This window comes from Pectinophora gossypiella, chromosome 18, assembly GCF_024362695.1.
Source record: "Pectinophora gossypiella chromosome 18, ilPecGoss1.1, whole genome shotgun sequence".
NCBI classification, from domain to species: Eukaryota; Metazoa; Arthropoda; class Insecta; order Lepidoptera; family Gelechiidae; genus Pectinophora; species Pectinophora gossypiella.
This window is the reverse complement of record NC_065421.1, coordinates 11991284-12016235: the sequence shown is the minus strand read 5'-3', so window position 1 is coordinate 12016235 and position 24952 is coordinate 11991284. Positions and strand designations below refer to the sequence as shown.

Below are 24952 nucleotides of genomic sequence, written 5' to 3'. Positions count from 1 at the left end.
GTCCATTTTTTTTCTTATTAAAGAAGGTTCATAAAGATAAATCGATAAAGTCGCAACTCTACGATTTATTTTTATCCTTGAGTTTTCATGCGGGTGAGTGCTGTAAAAACAAAAATCCAATAAATGAGTTAGGTAATTGATTAAAAACAAATAAAAATTGATCTCTTTTATTATTAATCAATGGTACATCACTCAATTTACCAACGATTCAAATAAGTAGATAAAATGTGAAGATTTAATAGTACCATTTAATTTGTATTTATACGAAATAAGGCCTCCCGCAAACTAGAGCGACCCGGTTTGGGTTCAAAATTCGGTTTCATAAGGTATACATTTTCTTGAATAACAATGTATGCAGGCGCCCTAAAGTACGTGCGTATTTAACATTCTATAATGCAATTTCATAATTTCCTAGGCGCACATTTTGTTGGGAACATTTTCTTATACACAACTGTTCAATCTCATCAATAGTCTTCAATCATCATGACTTTGTACAACTATGCCAGTGGTTCCCAATTAGGAGAAGATAGCACTATCAAGTATCCACTTTAGAACCCTGTCACATTAACATATTTGACATTTACTGAGACTGGTTTCAATATGTCAAATAAAGATAATGGGGCATGGTTCTAAAGTGACTCATTATTTCTTATGCATTTTTTTTATCATTTTTAAGAGTTTAGAGTCGTAAGACCGGATGTCTTTTTAAAATCGAAAGCCCATAGTTTAACTACTGTGTCTGGAAAACCAACTTTCTTTTAATGGTACATAGGAAAATCTAGTTGAGAACCACTGAAATACGCAATTTAATAAATAATACGTTTCAAAGAGTACTTAAAACTTAAAATACGACTTTCGATTAAATATTCAGAACACAAAATAAAACTCTTACGTTTTAAATTAAAATACAAAAGTTTTGCTAATTTTTATGATAAGATGATGTTATACACACAAAATAAACATGGATGGATGGAAGATTTACTTAATATGACTTCACGACCATGTTCTCATTGGGCTAGTCAGCCTACATCCATCGCAAGATGAACTAAATACCCATGCTTCACCCGAGCTTTCTATTAGACCAATATGATAGGTGGTGAGCCGCATCGCCGTCTATAATGGTCGAGCTGTGCACTTAAGATAAATCAATAACTCAACAGTGGGATCGAATCGGCGCTCCCTGTTTGAGAGATAAGCTAGTCACACAGGACCACGTGCCTTCTGTCGATGGATTCATACAATAACTTTCTTCCACTTATTTTTATCAATCATCAATTAATTATCTAATACTATCTAAATAATCTTGATTTGTTGCAAGATGACGCAACCATTGATTTTATTCATATATTTAAAAGATAAAAAGTATTAACTAAAATGTTTTTTCTGTTGATTTAAAAAAAATAATTTGCTATACCGTGATGTATTTTATTGGTACAATAAGTTATGGGAAACCATGGAAAACGTGACCACAGATGCCATCCTAAAATGTGGTTGTGACGAAACGCGTCTACGCGTAAGACCTAAAATAAAGAAAAAATACATGGAATGTAACAAAAATACAAGATGTAACTATTAATTAATAGTTATAATACTTATTTTCTGTGGAAAATTGGAGCTCAAAGATATAACCAGGGGCATTGAGAGATAATTTGATGTAGGTACATTTACGAATGCTACGAAGAATTACACAAATAAACCAATAATACAAAGAATAACAAAATATATAAAAGGAAAATATAATAATACTCGTAAAAAACATCTGTACATACTTTCAAACATTTCAAGCAGTATTTTTCTAAGTTTGTAGGGGAAATTATTGTATCACAATACTTTTAAATACAATTACAAAGGGGTACACAAAGACGACTAAACAAAAATATATTTTCGTAATATCCAGTTTAACTATAAGTAGGTATGCAACCCCATTGTAAGATATTGGAAATTGAGAGAGAACCAAATTCATATTCGCACAATTTTACACATTACATATTCCTTATATACAAAATTTACTTCCACCAAGTGGAAACCTGTACATTTGTGATCTAGGCTCTTCATCAGAGCGGGGAGTAGTCCAGTTGGACGGTGAGGTGTTTGACGCCTGCTTCCCGGAAAATCCTGTTAGCTTGTTCCGTGACGTAGCGTGGATCAACCTCTCTGGCGACTTCAAGTTTGATGGCGCCCACGTGCACGTCACTGCACAGGGTCCAGAAGTGTGGCTCCTGAATCGCGTGGACCCCGGCAAGGCCTACTACCCGAGTGTATAAGTTTGGTAGCGCCCGCTCGATGGACGATGGAGTCCGTTGCATGAGTACACCAGCTGAATCGCGCACTAACGGAACAACACTAGCGGCGATGAGTAACGCGATCGCCATGGAACAGATTGGATCCGCGCGCATCCAACCGAATGTCTTCATGAGAATAGCGGATATAATCACACCGACCGATCCTAAAGTGTCTGCTAGGACGTGTAGGAACACACCGCGCATGATGGCCGACCCCGCGCCGTTGGGGGCCTCGATCTCGTCCCCGTGGGAGTGCCCGTGGTGGTTGTGGGAGTGGCCGTGGCCCCCGTGGGAGTGACCGTGGCCCCCGTGGCCGTGGCCGTGGCCGTGGTGGAAGGCGTAGATGCCCACCATGTTGACTAAAAACCCGAGGATAGATACCAGCAATAGGCGCTCGTGTTTCACCTGAAAATTTGGAAAATATTCATCTGTTATATTGAAGTTAGTTGGTAAAAGTGTTGGTCAAGGTAAGGGATAGGTACAGTCATGAGCAATATCATGTACCCCCTTTAGAACCCTGTCGCACTATCATATTTGACATTTAATGAGATTCACGGTTTAATTTGTCAAACAAGTTAATGTGACATGGTTTCAAAATGTATACAATATATTAGTACTCGTGACCGTACACATCAAAGTCTATAAGATCGCAAATTCGTAAGTAAATGATAAATAATACTAAAGAAAACGTCATGTGATGAATGGTAGGTAAATAAAAGAAAAAAAATAAGTACGTACATTTTGATAATATTAGATAAATATTCATGAGTTTTAATAAAGAAAAATGTAATAATACGTGCGATATTTTGTTACGTTTTTCTATGACGTCACAGGTCGCTTTTTCATTCAAATTCCGTAGCAATTTCGTGTTTTGACGTTTATAAAAAGTAACTGATTTGACTAATTGGAAATTAGCCTATTGTTATTTTTTGTACTCTGGTTTTATCTGCCTAAAGGTTAGTTAACGTAGCTCCATTTACATTGGTTTTGCGCCTTGTTACTGCCGGGAATGTTCTCAAAGTGGGAATTATCCCGAGAAAGGCACTACACTGGTAGACAGGCGCTACTAGACTGTGCATTGAACATAACAGTAATGAGCTATTGGTGCTGATTCCAATACAGTCATGAGCAATATAATGTACCCACTTTAGGACTCTGTCGCACTACCATATTTGACATTTAGTGAGACTTACAGTTCAGTTTGTTAAAAACATTAATGTGACATGGTACCAAAGTGTATACATATTAATGCTCGTGACCGTACACACCATCTAATTTTATTTTAAGTTATACCTGTCATTTTCTTATCCGCTGAAAAAGAAAGGGACGGGTATCTATCTATCGTGTGGAATGTGAGGTGGAGTATCAACCTCATCCCAAAGGCCCCTGACATAGCTCATGTAACGACTACATAATTACATCAGTAAGTAGTAACCGGGACCAACGGCTTGACGTGCCTTCCGAAGCTCGGATCATCTTACTTTCGGATAGTCTGGTGATCAGCCAGTAATGTCCTAATCAAACTAGGGCCACAAAGTCATCGAATCGATGAAGGGACGGTAATCGACAGGCATAAAATTTATGGAACACACGCCAATTTTAGGCAGGAATTTTAAAAACCCTTTTAAAATTTAATATTGGGCAAAAACCCGACAGAATTAAGTTGACAGCACATGTTAAATGGGTTGCGTACCAGCGAAATGCCTATTATATTCGCTTGGGTTATTCATTTTAAAATTAACAGTTGTCAATCATCTTCTTTCCCTTTCAGCGGACAAGAAAATGACAGGTATAACTTAAAATAATATTAGGATGTGTCTGCAGGAATCGGGGCCACTGTAGAAGCCTTTCGCCTATTAAACGACAAAGCATCGATGAAGTGGTAACGTGCCGGACTGACCACGTAGCGGGCTTGGGTAACGCAGTTTCGACACTATGTCGCACTGAATTAGATATTTTGAAAGTTAATAGATTGTTACATTATGTTCCAAGAGCTAGAAATCAGAATCATTTATTCAACGTAATTATCATGGATTATTGTTGAAGGTCAATTTAACATTTTTGTATCTAGGTATGTAATTTCGCAAGGTTTTATGGCCGAGGAAAAGAAATGACAAGAAACTGCAACAGCAACACATCTTTTAAATCAATGTAGGTACCGCAAAATACAGCCACTGTTACCATCATCTGTCAAGATGTTGTGGCCAATGATGATGATGTTATAGATAGACAACACTAAAACCTAGCACTTCTTTCGAGAACCTGTGAAAGACATACTTACAATACAGCTTATAAGATTAATGATTACCTAAATGATATAAATGCCTGGTATTAAATGTGTTCCTCTAGTTATTCAAGAACTTGTACTTAATGTATACTCTCATTGGTTTTTAAAAGATGTGTTGCTGTTGCAGTTTCTTGTCATTTCTTCTCCTCAGCCATAACACCTTGCGAAATGACGTAAATTCAAAAATGTTACATTGCCGTTTATCAAGTTTATCCATGAATAATTACGTTGAATAAATGATTCTGATTTCATGACTTAAACGAAGGTAAAACTGAACAGCGCAATCTATATTGTTTTTGGGGGACCTAGCCTTAAAAGTCCCTTATTTGTGCGGGCGGAGAGTTACCGTTCTATAGATACATACATAGTATTATTCTTTATACTATACTCTATGGGAAAACAATTGGGTCGTGTACTAGGTTCAAGATAAATTATGAAATTCTGATTGCTAAAGAAAGACAGATCTAAAACGACCTAAAAACATTTTCTTCATTCTATTTAACTTATTTATGAATTGTAATCAAGAAAAACGTAACAATAAGTCCGATGTTTTATCACGCTTTTCTATGACGTCACAGTGTGCTTTTTCATACAAATTCCATAGTTCCTAAAGGTACAAAGATTTTTTTCATTATTTTATCTGCGTGTGGTAAGGTGTCGGTACTTAGTTCATCTTGCGATGGATGTACCTCTGGCTACCCTATTTGGAATATAGTCTCACGCATACGTTTATGTTATCTTATCAAGCTGCCGCAGTAGGCGTCGAATTAAACTACTTGTGACGCAATCATATTAGAAACATCAAATACTGAATCGATGTTATGCCTTCGCATGCATTTTATCAAGGACAGTTAGTTACAATAGATTCATAACTTCAGACTCTAATGACTTCGTAATAAAGACCAGTGTTATTTCCCTGAATTAATTCGATTTGCTATTTAATGTGTTATGGTAAATTCGTCGATTAGTAATATGAGGAACTTTTTAGACTACATTCTTCAAAAACAATATAGATGGAGCTGTACAGATTTCCCTTCGTTTAACCTTCTAATTTAATTGATAACAGACATAATTATACAACTTTTATCTTTGTTTTTTGGTATAAATGATGTCCCTTTTTATGACACCCAGGCACAATTACAGCGACTGCCTATCTGACCTTCCAACCCGGGAAGGGAAAACCAGCCCAATACAGGTTAGGTCACATACCACCTATAAGTTAATCGATTTAACTTATAGTGTTTGATAATTTTGATATAACATCGTGATTCAAGTGATTCAACTATCAACTCTAAAGGGCTCAGGGAAGTGCCTAGTTGAATAAGACGGGTACGAGAGCATTAGCGATTGTAGGTACGTACAAATAGAAACGCTTCCGAGCATTTTCACTTGGATACGCCTTTAACTTGTGTAGGTTAAGGGTAGCGCAGGACCGATCGTCGTGGAGATCCTTGGGGGAGGCGGTGGGCGTCATACGGCTGATGATGAGGTTAAGGGTGTGAATTCCGTGTTGGTTTTTCAAATGCGTCAGAAATAAAACTAGTCATGAAAATCTTCAAAGGGCCTATTACCATAGAATAAAGAATTGAATCCAGAGAGGAAATATGATTGGCGACCTGATACGACACGATTCATTTATAACAAACATCATAGAAGGAAAAATTGAAGGGAAGAGAGGAAGGGGTAGACCTAGGAGAAATTTATGAAACAAAAGAAAAGGTGCAGGTCGTGTCGTATCAGGAGGTGAAGGACTTGGCGGGAAGAAGAGAGGAATGGCGATTACTCCACCGACAAGAGCGCAGCTCTTAAATAAAGAGGGAGAGAGACGTATAGAACGGACTCCGCCCCGTATCAATTAGTATGGAGCGTCGACATCCCCCCTCTAGGTCTTACTTCAGTCTTAAATGCCCGGAAACAACCAAGGAGTGAGGGGGAGAGCGAGCGGACTGTGTCTCGTTCGCAGTTACGTAGGCGGCACACGGTACAAATGAGATTTTTGTATAGAGTGTCCGGGGTGTGCTAATATGAAGCTGTTTGTAGAATCAAACGTGTGCCAGTTAGCCAGGCCCTCAGAGCATCTTGAAAACGTGACAAGCATGTGACTTCAAACATAACCATGGAACCATATACAGATTATCAAACCAGTCAGATAAGCCATTGCGAGTAAACGCGAGACGTGCTTAATCACAATCGTAAAACACTCAGATAACAATATTTCACTTAAAATATACTTGGTAATACTTTCGAAACTTTAATGAGAATTTATATTGTGAAAAACCGATTTACGCTAGATGGCGACACCGAGTTGTAAGGTCTTTCAAATTGGTAATAGGAATTGGGATCTTATTTTGTTTTTTTACTTTCTGATAATATAGTATAGTATATATTCCAATATGATCTTTTGCTATAGTAAGAGAATGCTACAAAACATAATTATACAATATAGGAGCAGAGTTTACACAATTGGGTCTATTCACTTTAGCAATAACTTTTGAGGATCAATGAGGAATTAGTGGCCAATGGCTGTATGTATATATTTACTTTTTTTAAAAAAGAAAAGTAATAAATGCGGTACATTGATTTATGTACTCAGGTATTAAAATGCTGTGAAATTATGTGATTTGCACTTAATAGGCAGTTGTAAAAACAGTAAAAAGCATAAAAGGTACCATTACATTAAGCACCCCAATTTTACTATTACGAGGCAAGCATGATTATTTTTATTATAAGATACATTTTCTACTTTTATTATTGTACTTCGCACAGTTACTATGTACTTAAATCGAAATATATGCCATAATTAACATAGCTATAACGAAATAGAGACATATGTGTATAATTACGGACATTTACGGTTAAATTATTTAAAATGTTTTAACTAGACAGATGTCTTGAATTTATATAAAACATATTGCTGAATGTTGGAACAGTTTTTTGCACTGCTAAATGACTAGTTGTATATTACCTATATTTAATTGAAGAAGGGTTGTAGACTGTGTATGGTTGCATGAGGTGACACCTGTGCTTGTAGTGAAACATATTTTGCTGTTTATTTATCATTTTTATAAATTATGATCACCTACTAGCATTTATAACCATCTACTACCCTTCTACACCTACTGCTAATTGGTATAATTTAATATACTTATAAGAGGTCTAGACATAAAAATAAGGAAAATAAAATAAATATTTACCTCAGGAGGCTCAATAGCTCGTTCCACTGCCTCACTCATAATGAAAAATGCAATAAATAACAGGAACAGTCCATTTACAAAGCCAGCTAATACTTCGGCTCTCGCGTATCCATACGAGAAGCGTTCGTTTGCTCGCCATTTGGACACTAAGGATGCAGCTAGACCTGCCACTAGCCCAGTGCAGTCAAAGAACATGTGGAATGCATCCGAAATTAGACCTGAAAATAATAAAAATATTTTGAATTGGCTGTAAACATATAGGCAATAAAAAAATTGGAGATAGGTATGTATATGGGTGCTTTCACAAAAATAGGGCAACTCTATTTCCGCAGCACATTTCACTTGAAATAATTAATAATTATTTACTACCAAAATTGTTAAATAACAGTTCACAATGTGTTTTATTTATCTCTCAAATTATGTTACAAGTGATATTATATTATATTTTAAAATCGGTTATATGGACCCCAAATGTCAGTCCCTAGGCATGTCCGACCTACGAAATTTTGTGCTTAGGTATCCATATTTAACAACATTATTAAGTTTATACTTATTTTAATTATTACTTTTTAAAATGTATAAGTACTCGAAGCTAATTATGTCAATATTTTGTAATTTAAATAAACAATAATTATTTTTCCTCAAATGAGTTTAGTGTCCTCAACTTTATTTGTCAGGCCCTAGCCACTTACGAATTTTAAAATTTCGCGACATAATTTTAACGAACGTTGAATAATACTAGTGAATTTTAAAGTATTACATGAAGTTATCCGCAGACAACACTCGTTTTGCGGTGGACATTTTTTAAATCAGTGCAAACCCGGCAGTTCGTGGCTCATCACGTGTTGGATCCAGTCACTTGGTCAGTCCCTAGGTAAGTAATTTTATTGTTAATTAATATGAAATTATTATAAATTAATCAATATTTACAAATAACATATAGGTTTCGTTCGGTAAATCATATTAGACTTCATAGTATTGTTTGCAACAGAATTTTATGTTTAATTTTAGTCCGAATCGTCAGTCCCTAGCCCATCAGGCCCTAGCTCTTGAAGGTGCTAGGGACTGATGCGAGTGGTTAGGGACTGACGTTTATTATTATAATAACAGTACTACAACGAAATATATTGTTTAATCCTTATATAATATTCACAATTATTGGTGAAATTTAATAAATTGTTGTTATCTATTTTATAGCAATATGCCGCCTTAAAAGAAACCAAAATTATCCAAAGAAATAGCCATTAAAAAAATCAGCTGCTGCAAAAGCTCGTTTAGAGAAAATTAAAAGTGATCCAGTTTAATTAGCGCAGCACAAAGAGAAAGAAAGACTAAAGTATTTAAAAAAGAAGGAGAAGGGTCAACGAAAGTTTGTCCAGGATATGACCTCACGTGCACATAGGAAAATAAAAAAGAAGTGGAAGAAGTACTCATCTGATTATAGAAAGAACCTAAAACTTCAAAAAGTGATAATTTTGTTGTTGAAAATACCCCACCTTCATCTGACGATGAATTTATCAGAGAACCTGTAGCTCCAGAACTGCTGATCTACAATGAAAATGTAAATGACGACCTTAGACAAGTTGAAGCTAAAAGAAGAAGCCTAATTCAACAGAAGAAAAGAAATAAACTTTTGCAGAAAAAATGACAAATAATTGCTAATTTAAAAAAGAAGCTTAACACTCAACTGAAGAAATATAGTAGACTGAAGAAAAAAAATAAGAAATCGAAGAATTTGCTCACACCTAAAAGTAAAATTGAACAACTAGCAGAAGATCCTAATCAAAGAAGAGAAATTGTGAAAAAGGCGTTGTTTCGCGAAGTGAGAGATTCAGAATTTGCCTTTCAACTGTTTTAAGACAGTAGTTAAACAAAAACTTTACAAAAAAGGTTATTATAAAGTTAGTGATTATTTAGAAGATATGAATGCATGGGATTAACTGTCTGAGAACTGATATTAGGCAGCTAAATTACTCAATTGTATACCAATATTTTATGTTTTATGTTTATTTTTATTTTTTTAAAGAACGTCTAGGGCCCTGTGCCGAGGTTTTTCTTGCAGCTTCTTTTCCCCGGCTATACAGGTTGTGAGAAGCTGCAGTAGTTTTAGGCGGATGAGACGTTCGTTATGTAAAATTGACGATTCAAAGTGTAACTATGTTACCTATGTGGTATTTTTGAATTTTAATTTGAAAGTGTTGGAAGCACAAATTACGGAAAATATTTCAAAAGCTAAAACTCATCAAGAGAAGTCAAATTTCAAACAGCTTTTGTCGGGCCCAAATGTTGAAAAATATAAACTTTGGCGATACAGTTCCAGCTCTTTAACACATAAAAAGTTTCGACCCCATATTCCTAAAAATAATAATAATAATAAAAAAGAACTTGAAAGATAAGAGAAACAGAGTTACTATAGGAAAGAAGTATTAAATATTCATTATTTTTGTTACTTATAAGATTGTCTTAATACTCATAGAACTAAAATAATTAAGTGATTAACATATAAGCCTAACGTGTTGAGTGTAAGAATTTGATTTGAAGAAATTCATAATTATATGACTGATAATTATAAAAAACAAGCAAAGCAATATTGTGATTTTACAAATATTCGTAAGAAATAAATATAATACTACATATACAACTTAATTAATTACAATATCACTATTGTTCATCAGTCCCTAACTATACCTATCAGTCCCTAGATGCCTAAATTTGCAAAACTCTAAAAATCTCCTAAAATAAGACATAAAGTGGCTGGCCCTTTTAGATAAGACACAATTAATTGATCGCCTATCATGTACACTAACAGGGAATCCAATAACAAATAAAATATAATTAAGACAAATTACATCCAAAAATGGCCCGTTTTTTGTGAAAGCACCCATATATTATATATATAGAAAAAAAAATAAAAATATACAAACCTAAACTATTTGTCCATACACCATAAAAAAGTTCAACAAATGCGAAAGACAAATTAAGTAGAAGGAAAAGGAACAAATTCCTAGAATTCTTATCAGAATAAATTAGCCTAAACCAGTTTTGGAACTTTTCCCGTAGTCCACCGAAGGGCCCGCGCGGGAGCCGCGTGTCTTTCTGCGTCAGTGGCAACATCTTGACTCCGTCTTTCTCCAAGGGCCCTCACGTCATTTCGATCCGAATCATACAGTAATCACCAAAACTTTACACCACAAGCACTGCATACGTGTACTTGACAAGCGGTATCTAACCTTACACTATAGGATTTTTTCAAGTACAAATGGAAGGCAGTGTCTAGAGAAATAAAAAGATTAGAAATACTAGTAACGTAACCTAATATAATTACACATGCTTTTATTGAGATTTCATAAAAATTAGCAAACTTTTATTGCATACTCGGACAACTTGACTGGTCGTGATTAGCTGTCAAACTCAAAATGTTATGACATCACAATAGTTGTGCGTTTTGTTTGGATACAAGTTTGGATACCTATAATGTTTAGTTTTACCTTCAAATAATCAATCAAGCAAGCTTAGTTAACAAAATAAATATACTAATTTGTTATCAGATTTCTTCTTGTAGCTGGTGAGATACGTAAAAACCCTCAGTGCTTGCTGCCCATTCGCTATCACACCGAGTGTTGAGGTAAAAAAAAAACATCATTGTGGCTTTCTTGTAAAATTTACATTATAATTATTTTTATCTGAAATCGTTTTTATCTGAAAGTTTCATAATAATATTTATTTTATTACATGAAATTGTAAAAGATAAAGTTCGGTTTTGGTTTGTGGTTTGGTTTCCAAAAATGGAAACACTGAACAAATGCCCATTGGCTGTAATTGAGAAATAATATCAAAACAGCCAATAGCAACAGAGTTCTTGCAAAGAAAGTTGCAATTGAAACCATAGTTTTGATGAGTCATAGATTCATAAATGACACTCGTTTCCGGAAAGTTTCGCATTCTGTCTATGAAAATGATTAATTTTGGCTATGGTAACGCAAAATAATGAATTTTATTTGGAAATGTAAAATTTTTCCAATATGTTTGTTATAATTTATCACCCATTTTCTTTTTGATTTCAATAAATAAATTATTTTCTTGTAAAAAATCATTTTTTTCTTTCACTTTTTCATTTTTCCCGCCAACTTTTCAAATAGATTCCACCGGAAATTCGTCTATAGATGCGTTTGTTTCCGAAAAGTGAACGTTTCACGAGTCAACAGCAACGTCTTTCGAGAAGTTGTAGGCGCTGTTTGCGACATTTTCTTTCTTTTATTGGTCATCCAATGTTTTATGTGATGAAATAACACGTCGAATACGAGTATTTTCAATATTAGTGTTCATAGTCGTAATTAAGGAAACGCTAGATTACGATATAAGCTAATATGGGCGACGAAAGCCACCCGAAAACTCTCTACGTCGGTAATTTGGACGCGAGTGTCACAGAAGATTTTCTATGCGCATTGTTCGGACAAATAGGCGAAGTAAAAGGGTGTAAGATAATTCGCGAGCCCGGTAACGATCCGTATGCCTTCCTCGAGTTTACAAATCACACGGCGGCGGCTACGGCCCTGGCCGCCATGAACAAGCGAGTGTTCCTCGACAAGGAAATGAAGGTTAACTGGGCTACGAGTCCGGGAAATCAGCCGAAGACGGACACGAGCAACCATCACCATATATTTGTCGGCGACCTGTCGCCGGAGATTGAAACACACATACTTCGCGAAGCTTTCGCTCCGTTTGGTGAGATTTCGAACTGTCGGATAGTCCGCGACCCACAAACGCTCAAATCTAAGGGGTATGCTTTCGTGTCGTTCGTGAAGAAGGCAGATGCGGAGGCAGCCATCCAGGCAATGAACGGGCAGTGGCTGGGCTCACGGTCCATACGGACGAACTGGTCGACACGCAAGCCGCCGGCCAACAGGCCAAACGAGGGTGCGCCGAGCAGCAAGCGAGCCAAACAGCCAACATTCGATGAGGTGTACAACCAGAGTTCGCCTACAAACACTACTGTTTATTGCGGAGGATTCACAAGCAATGTAATAACTGAGGAGCTAATGCAGAACACATTCTCACAGTTTGGTCAGATACAGGACATCAGAGTGTTCAGGGATAAAGGCTATGCATTCATTAGGTTCACAACTAAGGAGGCAGCGGCCCATGCTATTGAAGCCATACACAATACAGAAATTAGCGGACACACAGTAAAATGTTTCTGGGGGAAAGAGAATGGGGGAGGAGGTGACAATCAGGTGCGTATCATTCTTGTACCCTTGAGACATATATCATATTTCTCACTGGTACTGCAGTAAACATTCAGCAGTCATATAATTCAAGGAATATAAAACTTGTCGAAAAGCACTTAGTTGGCATTCTGGCATACATAAACATTTTAATTTGGCTTATGTTAATTGATGCTAATGTTATACTTTCTAAAAAATCTTTCCTCTGTAAGTGAATACTGATTGGTTGCTAACTGAATAAGAATTTTATTTTTTGTATTTATTGCAGATGCAATTTGAATAATACAAAAACATTTTGTAGCAACTACTTATTTAGGCATTACAAGGTTTTTCTTTCTACCTTATATCACAGTTCAATATTACTAATTTGCTATGATTAGTGTTTGTTTTTATATCATTTAAAAACTTGTAAACAAAACAACATTTGTGCAAACATCTATCCTTATTAGGTAACTTATTACATCAACAAATATTTTGCTAGGCAATAAAGGACCAATGGTTATCAATGTAAAGTTTCACTCTTAGAGATTTTCATAGTACCTAGCTAGGTATTTATGTTTAGTCATTTTCAAATTAATAATGAGCAATCTTACAATTCGTTAACAGCTTGTAACATACAAAATTATACGAAATACAAACACAAAACTTGTACTTTCCTCTTTAATGTCTTTTTGATAAAGATAACAAAGTCAGATTACAAATACTCTTTGTCGAACAAAGATTGCTAAGTAGAATACAAAGATCTTTTTTTCCTCTCCTTTTCCTCTTCTGGAAAAGGTTTAAACCTTTTCACTCTATCAGGTCTGATAGAAAGAAGCATTTATTCCAGTGAACAGGGGGGTAAAAAGGCCACAACAAAACAATTTAAAAAAGCAATAATATATTGCAATTTGACATTTTCGCATATAAAAGTAAGTGGGTAATATAAACAAATGTTAAATAGCAATATTGCTTTGTTAAATGAATTGTTTTAATGTGGCCTTATTAACCTCCTCAGCTCAATAAATTGTGAAACTTGATAGTCATTGTTGGTCTCTCGGTTTCAGAGCACGAACAACACTGCAACGCCAACAGCGCCCGCAGCTATGGGGGCACAGACGCAGTATCCATATCCGTACCAGCAAGGCATGGGCTATTGGTATGCTCAGGTAAATATCTCACATTTGTTGATTTATATATAAAAAAAATAGATAATTTTGTGCAGACTGCAGTGTAATGTAGAAAACAGGGGGCTAAAAAGGTTGCATTGAAGCTATTCATCTAAAGAAGCAATATTGCTATTTGATATTTGTCGATATTGCACACTTAAATAGGTACGCAAATATCAATATTGCTTTTTAGATGAATTACTTCAGTGTGTTCTTTTTGACCCACAGTAGCCTAAAAATGAAAATCTTTGAACAGGTAGGGAGAAGACAGCGGGGGATGTTTCTTCTAGAATAGTTTATTCAACTGTGACATCAAATGGCGACTTCTGTCACTTGGTGGTGTGATCATGAACACTCAAGGTGGTTAAAAAGGCCACATCAAAGCAATTCATCTAAAAAAAGGAATTGCAATTTGACATTTGCACATATAAAAGTAAGTGTGTATTGCAAACAAATATCAAATAGCATTATTGCTTGTTTAGATGATACATCTAGAAAAGCAATATTGCTATTTGACATTTGTGTGTATTGCGCCCTTACTGTTATTGAAGCCTCAGGTCTTGGTTAGGCTTTGTCTCACATATGAGAGTAACTGATTCCAATCCCACTGGAGCAACAATGCAATTTGAATGCTTAGAACCTGTTACACCACTACCTAACAAACTGTTCGATAGGCTAACCAGAACTTATCCTGCTGATAGCAGTGCTGTCTGTTACTGCTATCAGACACTTGTCTTGCTGATAGTCTATCACACGCTTATCCCGTTGATAGCCTGTGACATGGTTTAGTAGCAAGTGGTGTAAAATTCTTAAGTTATTATCTCAAAATGGATCAAGATTAACAAGCTTAATTAGTATTTTGTTTCCTAAAGAATCAAATGAGCAATAAAAATTACAATACCAAAAGTGGCTGTTACATAGTATGTTTTCTGATGACTTGTAAGTTTGCTTATCGTGTAAAACACCTTCATAATAGGTGCTAGTTCAGCAACATTGCGTGTAAAATAACCGGCGAGTACGCAGCGTAGTTGTGTGCGCAGCATATAAACTTAATTACTGCAGGGCGATACCGGGAATATTTGTACTTTACATTCGGTCTAACGCGCAGTGTGTACGTGCGAATTACGTCATCAGTTGGAAGTGTCAAGTTGACTCGACCAGACCAGACTGTTGTTACATACACAAATAAACTCACCCTAATAACGGTCTGCATAGAACCACAAGTAATCGACAACTTGCAGCCACAGTTGATACGAAGTCCTAAGATGGACCTATTATAGCTTATCGTAACCCATGCCCATGAGATTAGTCTATCGTCTAGAAAGGACACAATCCCTCTGTCGGATTTTACAACACGCCAATAAAAATCAAGAACCTGTATGTTTTTATTCGCTCCCAGAACAGCAGAAGGTGACCAGTCTGTTGTCAATCCATACAGAAAAGCCGACGTGTCGTCATACAAGGATATCAAGAAACAAAGGGCTGTATTGGCCCTAACTCTTAAATTTTGAATGAACGCCTGTTGACTTGTCACACAGAATCCGCGTGGACGCGGTTGCTTATAACCTTCCGTACCCGTTCCTGAGGGCTTAGCCAAGTTGCACTGACGTGTCGATCGCGCTACGATAAAGTAGACGCAGTTTTAACCCGTCCGAATTAAATGAACATCTTACGTCAACGTCGATGCGTATCTGCGAGACGTCTCGATTCGTACGAGTTACAATGCTAAGGAATCGCGATGAAAACATTTTGTAACTGCAATTCCCCTGCAGACTGTCTCCCCTTTACGAGTCTGTATTTTTAACGTCTGAACTCTGTCTTTTACACACAATTTCTTGTACACAGAAACAAAGACAAGTTGATTTATACAAAACAGACAATCGGTTCAGCTTGTTCTAATAAAAATCTATTCAAATTCAAAAATATCTTTATTCAATAGGTAACATAGTTACACTTTGAATCATCAATTTTTACATAACTGACGTCTCATCCGCCTAAAACTCAGCTTCTCACAACTTGTATAGTCGGGGAAAAGAAGCTGCAAGAAAAACCTTGGCAAAGGGCCCTAGACGTTCTTAAAAAAAAACTTCCAGCAGAGAGATACATGTGGTGGAGGGTCTGCAAAGCAGGGGCTTCAGCCGAGTTGCAAACGATTTCGTAAAGTGACGTCAGTGATAAACATTGGGATTGTCATAAGGTGCCACGTCACATTTTTATCACTGTCACTGTCGCCCTTCGAAATCGTTTGTAACTTGCCTAAATCTCATGTATCTTCCCTGCCTACTTCTTCAAGGACACTTACATATGCGCTTCCTTAGATATGCGCTTTCGTTATCAATTTATCATTATCTCACGCAGTTAAGTAGACATGCGACATAGATTCTCTCAGTGAGACAGACAACTAACACGTCATTTGTACTTCAATTATAATTAGGTCACGGGTGGAGTGCGTCACTGGGACTTATCGCGGTTGGTTCACAACATACTGAAACACTTAAGGCATTGACCCTACAATGTATACCGGTATAAGTTGCTATTGTTCACAAAACCATAGTCAAACATGTGAAATTATAACCTGGGCTGGGCCGAATTAGATGAAAATTGGGTACGTTCCCGTCCTTGGTACGATTACATTCCAGAGATTATATAATGAAGAATTACTGGATTTAAATTAAAACCTATATTATTATAAAACCGTCAGTCCGCCCCGCACCAAATCGTATCGCGCGCATTGATAGATTACCGTTTTTGTGACTAGCGTAGCTAGGTGTAAATTGTGTCCGACTTTTCTTCATAATAGATTTACCTAAAGTGGCTGGCTTTAAGTCCCTATGTAACCATTGCATCTTTACCACAGCCAAGTAAAACTTAATCCAGTTAGCAAACAATTCGATTGATATTTGCTTGGCTGTCAAATACTTCACGCGTTCACCGCTTGTTTATTTTTTATTGGTAAGGCTGTATGTAAAGCTTTGTTCATTGACCACTTAATGAACCCTTATCGGCGTAGAAATACAACGACATAATTGAACGGTACTGTATACTGTTTTAATGACTATTATCAGCAGGATTTGAGGCAAGTTGAAATTTTAGATTAGGGGTAATACCAACATGACTAGTAACGGAATGAATACAGATAGACAAATTGACTGTAGAAATTAGTTTCTTATCAATAAACATACACCGTGTTTCCTGTTAAGAGTTATGGCTAATCCATGTTCAAATGGCTCAAATTTTAGTTAATAATAATAATAAAAAATTGATCAAATTCATTTTCTAAAATATAGTTTTCAAACCGAAAAAAAGAAAAGAGTATCAATGTGCGTTTTCTTTACATTACATTCATGCGTGAATTTCATTTATATCTAATAGTTATATATAGTTAATGGTGCTAATTCCTGTAAATACCATCTAATTTTATTTTAAGTTATATCTGTCATTTTCTTATCCGCCGAAAAGGAAAGGGACGGGTAATCGACAAGCATAAAATTTATGGAACACACGTCAATTTTAAGCACAAATCTAAACCAACCGTCTAAAAATTTTACATCCGTCAATAACCCGATACAGTTAAGTAGACAGCACGTCAAACGGATTGCATACCAGCGACGTACCTTTTGATTCGCCCGGGTTATTCATTCATTCATTCATTCTTCCTAAAATTAAGAGCTGTGAATCATCCGTCCCTTTCCTTTTCGACTGATATGAACATGACGGATATAACTTTAAATAAAATTAGGCGGTGTCTGCAGGAATCGGGGCCAATATATAGTTAATTTAACTGTTTTTATTACGGTTCTTGGTCGGTAAATAGGTTGTAAACTTCCATCATACTTTACAATCGTTTACAAATTTCGTAACAGACAATTGTGAAATTAAAATACCTACCTCCGTAGATACGGCGTGTTATGATTTTGTTGGGCAAACACGCATTTTCAAATTTGAAGAGTGCGTGTTCTAATTACGAGGATTGGGCTATAATTAACACTGGCGGGTGCAGGCCTCCCCTCAACAAACCGGCTTTTTACGGCTATTGGCGGCGACCAACGGCTTAATTCGCCCTCCGAAGCACGGAATCATCTTACTTTTCGGACAACCACGTGATTCAAGCCTGCAAGTCCTTCCAAATAAAGGACAGTCTCACAAAGTGATTTCCAAAATGTCCCCATCGGGAATCGAACGCGACCTCCAGATCGTGATCCTAACGCCTTAAACACTACACCACGAGGCAGTTAATTGCTATAATTACTGATGTATATGATAACGATGTAAACACGAGAAAACTCATATGCCAAAAAAAGTATATAATGCGAAGGCTCTCTAAGCTATTATTGGGTTGGTCGATAGAAAAGTGTGACTCAAATAAGAAATGAAAGCAGGTAGACTTTAGACTTTGGCACACCAAAACAAGGACAAGAGCAGCGCGGGTCTGCGTTACAACCGCGTTCAGTTGTCATATTTAATACCTATGCAATATTCTCTTACAATTTTGTGTTTCTGTAATATTTGTCTTTGAAATTATATTTATTTATATACAATAGATTTATATACTTATATATAATTTTGATGATTATTTCGTATAAATGCATGACTCACGCTGAACTGCGCCTGCGCTGCTACTGCGCTTTTGGTGCGACGCACTCCATTATAGTTTCTTGAATTGCAACATCAAGTTCTGACCTGCTTCTGGTGTGTCGAAGCCTTTACATACAGTCATAGTAACCTTACTCCGGAATTCGGTCGTCCATATCTAATTGGTGTAACTATGTATAGAAAACTTAGCAAGGCCGTATGCACGCGTTTTGAGACGTCTTTGTGTCCGCATAACGAATAAAGTAGGTCGGTTTCTTGCTAATGCATTGAACACCTGTGCCCTGTTTATCAAAATTTACAAATCCTGTATTATAAGAAATTTTCTTGTGATAATTTTAATTATTACAATAATGTGTTTACCAAAACTACACATGTAAATTACATGTTACAAGTGTAAATATTTATTTCACAAGTAAAGCTGCAGACAGCGCCATACTTGCCAAGTTTGGTTCCGATACTATTTAGTTTGCTATCGACACGATAAGAAGACAAGTATATTTTAGAACCCTCTACTTTTTTCATGAACGCAATTTACACGTACCTGCGAGTAACTTGTAGCTTTTGATCGTGTAGACATGTAAGTTTTGATAAACACGGCACTGGTGTACCTATGTATGTGCTTTCTACTTATATGTCGTGAAAGTAAAATAAAAGATAATTCCTCACGCCCTTATCTCACTCTAGATGTGGTCGACACAACATGTATTCCGTTTCCATTCATTTCTCTCAGTCGCCATTTCGGTACTCACACCGTTAACACACATATCCTTCCATATTCATACTCATAACTTTCCTCGTTATATGACTTTCATCCCTTCTCATTACATGCCCATACCATGCATACCATGAAAGTAAAAAATAAATAAAAAATATATACGGTCGAATTGAGAAGCTCCTCCTTTTTTGAAGTCGGTAAAAATAAAACATATTCTCTAAATACAATGACATAATCTGATGGAAAGACTAAATGGGAGGGGATTTCCCTTGAGTGGTTGACTCCCTAGGAACGCTGTTAGGATTAAAATAGAATAGTACTAGGTACGTATAGAACGGTAACTGCGCCCCGCAAGCTAGATTTACCTCACCCCCTCCAAGTCTTACTTAAGTCTAAATGGCAATAAGCCGCTTTAAGGAGTAAAGGGGAGCGCGCGCAGACTGTCCGTCTCATTCGCACATACGCGGTAAGGCGGCCGGTATGATTGAGATTTTTATACGGACTGTCCTCTTCCAACAAAAGTCGAATGTTTTTTTTATGTATTTGTCTGTTGTTTCCAGGGCTACCCGGCGATACAGGGCTACATGGCTCCGGGCTACTACCAGCAGTACGCTGCCGCTTATAGCAACCCGCAAGCTGCAGCTGCAGGTAAGCGTACACTGCCGTCTTAGCGTTGAAACTTTTTTTATAAACTGTATCGTCGCCTAAGGCCTCGTTTAGAGATACGCGGGGGGTGGTGCGGTACGCGGGGCATGCTGCGGGGCGTCAAGTGGCGCGGGTAGTTCAGTGACATAGCACTTCTTAGCACGTCGCCTACTGCGTCACCCGCCATATGTGTCACTACAATTCAAACAAACGCATGCAAAACCGCTCCTCCGTGAACGCTCAGTACATTGTCATATGTTTGTTTTTCCCGCGTCCCTGAACGCGGCCTTATAGTGAAAACTACTCAAACGGCTCTTTGAACTGATTGACTCTAATGACTCTAATATGATTTTGTTCAAGAAAATCTTGATTTGTTTAAATTAATTTGATCATGGGTAAAAATTGAGACCACAAATTATTATTTGGATTGAAACTAGCTTGTCTATTGTTTTGTTAACAAAAATCACATCCGAGTGTGATTTTTCAGAAAGAAGCCTTAGTGGTTTTCACTATAAGGCGAAGTTATGCAAGTTTTTAGGAATATATTCGATATTAATAACTTTAAGACACACGCATGGAACTAACTAATATGTATAGAACGGTGACTCCGCCCCGCACTAATTTGTATCAGGCGCCGTTTTCACTCTGGGTCTTTAGTCTTAAGAAGCCGTAAGCCACTAAGCTAAGGAGTAAGGGGGAGAGCGCGCGGTCTATGCCTCGCTCGCACTTACGTGTTAAGCGGCACACAGTGAGAATGTGATTTATGTATGGAATGTCTCCAATTAGCCCAATGTCTAGTGTGGCTTTCAATAAATGTTCTATCAATAAGTGATCTTCGAAAGTGTTCTATGATGATAAAAGATGTTCGATTTTGTGGTTGTTGTATTAGAAGTATTAAGTAAGATGTGTTGTGGTTGTTGCAGCGGGCTACCGCATGAGCGTGCCGGGCGGCGCGGGCGCGGCGGCGTGGGGCGGCGGCGCGCCGCAGCCGCTCATGTACTCGGCCGCCGCCATGCCCTCCGCGCAGTACCCCTCGCAGTAACGCCGCACGCGCACGCCCGAGCATGAGTTGACGCACACCAGTCAGGTCGCTACCACTACGGGGGCTAACTTATCGACGCATCGACTACATCTGACCGCTTAGCACATCCCCGCTTTAGTTAACCCCTCGTCTATCGAGAAGCAATAGATATTCTGACATTCTAGCAGTTCTGAGTTACTAACTATATTCGACCGCAATGCATCGCACTTCCCAATGCTTTCTAGCCTTTTCTATCATTCAGGACCGTCATTTGTCACAGCGAGACAAACAGCGGAAGTCCGACTCCGACCGCCTTGCCGATTCTGAGTGACAGAAAAGCATAGAAGCGTAGGAAAATGCGATGCAGAGCGGCCAAATAAAGTTAACCCTTAACTATTGGAATGTCGGAATCTATTGCTTTGCGATAGATAAAGGGTTAAACAAAACGGAGAAATGTGTTTGAAATGATCACTTAGACTTTCGTTATTTATACATCACGTGTCATTAACGAAATTTTATTGATTAGATAAAACACACTTTTTCGCATGTCTAAATTCAATATCTCTCGTAATTTCAATCCTAGCCTTTGTAATTGAGTAGTTCAAAAATAAATTTAAAATGTTACTTACAAAATTGCTACTAGTCTAAAACTGATAAAAACATTTTCTTTTATCAATTTTAATTATGAAAAACAACAATAAGTTCGATATTTTATCACATTTGTCTATGACGTCACAGTGAAATTTTCATACAAATTCCATAGTAATTTATAGTTTTTACGTTTAGTATGAAACACGTAATACCTTGTTCTTACCGCGTTAAAATCAGGGATATGAAATATGTTTTGATTATCTCAAAAAATGTTTAGTATAAAGTAACTGATTTGACTAATTAGAAACTAAACTACAGAATTAGCTGTAATATCAACCACTTCCGAGGAGCTGTAATTTTCAGCAAATCACAATTGAAGGTATTGGGATTACGATGTATGTTGGGAGTTAGACAATCACCAGCTTATCACAAAAGGAAGACTAAAGGTAATACCAGGTTTAAAGTATAGATCGCGCCACGAAAGAAGTCCACGGATTCTAACGGAACTAAGTCATAATAATTCTATGTAGAATCTGTGATACTATCGCCGCGACCGCGGAACTTTCGTGGCGCGAACTGTACTTATAACCCGATATTATCTTTTCTTTTTTTCTATCTTTTTAATTCTTTGTTCTTTTCTTTAGTCTTTCTTTTTTGTAATATAGCGGTCAGTCTCTATGGTCCTAGAATCGGCTTAAAAACAATTATCAGTGTCATGAGAATGTAAGCTAAGTGTAGGTTGGTCTGATTGAAGGCGATTTCGCGTCGATAAGTTTGAGTTCACCATTATAACAACTAAATGAAGACAAGAAACCTGTCTATTTCATGGATAGTCTCAATTTGATAATTCCACTTTCTAATCGATCGGAAAACTGCTGAGATTGTTGATACGTCCATAGGTTGTTTTTTGCTTTCATTTAGTTGTTGAAAGTGTTCCCTCGTGTGTTAGCTCGCGGACACCCTAACCACTAGGTGTCTCGTCCTGGTAACAGATTTCAACCACCAAACCCTTGTAATATAGGTCCTGGTCACAAACCATATAAACAGTGCCTTGAAGTTAATGTTGTATCAGATTTAACGCTGTTAATACAGTCTAGGTCTAATTATAATAGCAATAATACTTATAGTTGCCTGCTATTTCATGTTTTACTGGCTTTAGTTGGAAGTATAAATGTCGCTATATATTTAAGCCAATATATATCGTATAAAAAGTATAACAAGTCATCCGTCAGCACTGGGCTTTAGATAGTTGTTGGTCTATAAGCCTAATCAAAATCATGTATGTATAATATACTCATTCCATAAGCGTAGTCAAGATGTTTTACTTACTTGTCTAAGTTTAGTTAGCATTAAATAGTTTCTATTTTATTAGTCAAGTTTAATACCCATATCATATTCTTAACTCTTTCTGCGGTATGGTTTTTGAGTCTGTTACCTTTTGTGGGCATCCCTAGTGGGACAGGGCGCGTCCCTAATACTACCTCCGATAGTCCAGGAAATGTCACATTTGCGTGCTATTCCATCTAGATAGATGCGCATAGTTAGTAGGGGATAGCGCAAGAATGTGCACGTTTCCAATGTCCTAATAACTAGCTCTAAATTACAAGCAAATATCTTCCTATAATTTGCTCCAATTCTAAATCGGTCTTATTTCTTTTGGCAGATTCTGTTTACCATAAAAGAACTGACATCACAACGATTCAAACTGTACAAAATAAGCCTTACTCATAGTTCCATTCATATGTTGCTGAATTTAACATTATGATAACGGGACGTCTTGTCTTTGCAAAACCATTATTATTTTCATCAAAATCATGTAGATCTTGACTGGTGCAATAATTTCACCATACATATCCCTTGGAGGGTAGATTAGTTAGCTCCACCCAACAACTCATGCTCAGGGTGAGATAGCGGCAACCGAGATCTGCTTTGGAAATTGGCAAATGGCATAAAATTATATATTTGAGGACTGACGTCTTGTAATTAGTACCTACTTATACTCACATTTTATACCGCCCATTAGCCTGCAATATTAAAGTGACGACATATAACCACGTCAACATTTATAACCCTTTGTTCTCACTAGTTCGATTCATTAGTTCGATCGTCGAACTAGTGAGAATTATTTTTCTCATTAGTTCGATCGTCGAACTAGTGAGAATGTTTGTTCTCACTAGTTCGATTCATTGGTTCGATCATTGTACAATAGGTACATAGAATAAAGGCTTTCATATACTTATAGTAGGTATAATAAATGATTTATTGGTGAAAATAAAGTCACGTCAAAATTACAATCATGCATAATTAGATTCCAATAGGATTGTGCCCAATCCGGGTCCATATGTGTTACATACCTTATATTACCAACCTCCTACCATATGGAACGCAATAAATGATATGATTATGATTATTTGTAAATTAATAAAAATATCTTGGTACAACTATACTTGTCTTTGATCAAATACGTAGATGAAAAATATTTTTCTGTCTTGCTTATCTCAACAAGCTTAATCAGAAACTAAAAAAAAGCTTTTAAAAATTACAGTTGTACAAAATGAGGTAGAACCATAAAACATTCATTAACATAACTTTGAAATGAAATATGCATGATTAAATATATTTTGTTCGATTTATTTAATTCTCACTAGTTCGACGATCGAACTAATGAGAAAAATAATTCTCACTAGTTCGACGATCGAACTAATGAATCGAACTAGTGAGAACAAAGGTTTATAACAACCGATCAACCATTTGTCAATATACGATGCAAGTATCTCGAGTTGCCGCTAGATGTTTTCAAAATTCAGTGTAAGGCTGGGCGGCCACTGGGCGCTGCCTCACAACATCCCTGACGATTCTGCCTTTACGATTAACAGGATCGTTTTATACTCGGTCCTCGCGAATATTTAATTTTGTACGACTCGGGAGTCGAGGGCTCTGACAATAATGCAAGGCAGCGTCAATGCGCCCAGCCAACAGCACTATGCAGTCAGATATCCTCGTGACCATATAGAGCTGTGACGTGGTGTAATACTCGCATAGTGGTCCAACCACTCCGCTGATTTCCCAGAAACATTGGGCCATTGTCAGTAATACGCTATGAATACATAGTTTTGGATGCGTTGCTGGCGCACTGGTGTTAGCAAACCTACATAGATAGGACATAACGAAATAAATTATAAATTTTTAAAAAAGTTATAAATATATAGGGGTGTAGTGTCGCGAGTGGCGTCGTGTACATACATTGATAT

The 24952-nt window shown here is 36.8% G+C and overlaps 2 protein-coding genes across 2 annotated transcripts; one reads left to right on the top strand and one right to left on the bottom strand.

Annotated features, from left to right (window-relative positions):
* Positions 1-151: 151 nt before the first annotated feature.
* On the bottom strand, positions 152-11174 carry LOC126374876 (zinc transporter 7). Its single transcript, XM_050021644.1, has 3 exons — positions 10688-11174; positions 7764-7981; positions 152-2687 (listed from the first exon to the last, which is right to left on the bottom strand). Exons 1-3 carry the CDS (start codon positions 10875-10877, stop codon positions 2055-2057), a joined length of 1041 nt encoding a protein of 346 aa, XP_049877601.1. The 5' UTR covers positions 10878-11174; the 3' UTR covers positions 152-2054.
* A 771-nt stretch (positions 11175-11945) lies between these two features.
* Positions 11946-23011, top strand: LOC126374871 (nucleolysin TIAR). Its single transcript, XM_050021638.1, has 4 exons — positions 11946-12997; positions 14035-14136; positions 20005-20092; positions 21013-23011. The coding sequence occupies exons 1-4, from the start codon at positions 12131-12133 to the stop codon at positions 21129-21131; spliced, it is 1176 nt and encodes a 391-aa protein (XP_049877595.1). The 5' UTR covers positions 11946-12130; the 3' UTR covers positions 21132-23011.
* Positions 23012-24952: the final 1941 nt, after the last annotated feature.

Coding starts and splice junctions, on each gene's coding strand:
- LOC126374876 (XM_050021644.1), bottom strand. CDS start 10,877: ATGTTGCCACTGACGCAGAAAGACACGCGGCTCCCGCGCGGGCCCTTC. Junction 7,982..10,687: donor TGTATGGACAAATAGTTTAG/GTTTGTATATTT, acceptor TATTATTTTCAG/GTCTAATTTCGGATGCATTC. Junction 2,688..7,763: donor GAGCTATTGAGCCTCCTGAG/GTAAATATTTAT, acceptor CCAAATTTTCAG/GTGAAACACGAGCGCCTATT.
- LOC126374871 (XM_050021638.1), top strand. CDS start 12,131: ATGGGCGACGAAAGCCACCCGAAAACTCTCTACGTCGGTAATTTGGAC. Junction 14,137..20,004: donor TGGGCTATTGGTATGCTCAG/GTAAATATCTCA, acceptor TGTTGTTTCCAG/GGCTACCCGGCGATACAGGG. Junction 20,093..21,012: donor CCCGCAAGCTGCAGCTGCAG/GTAAGCGTACAC, acceptor TGGTTGTTGCAG/CGGGCTACCGCATGAGCGTG.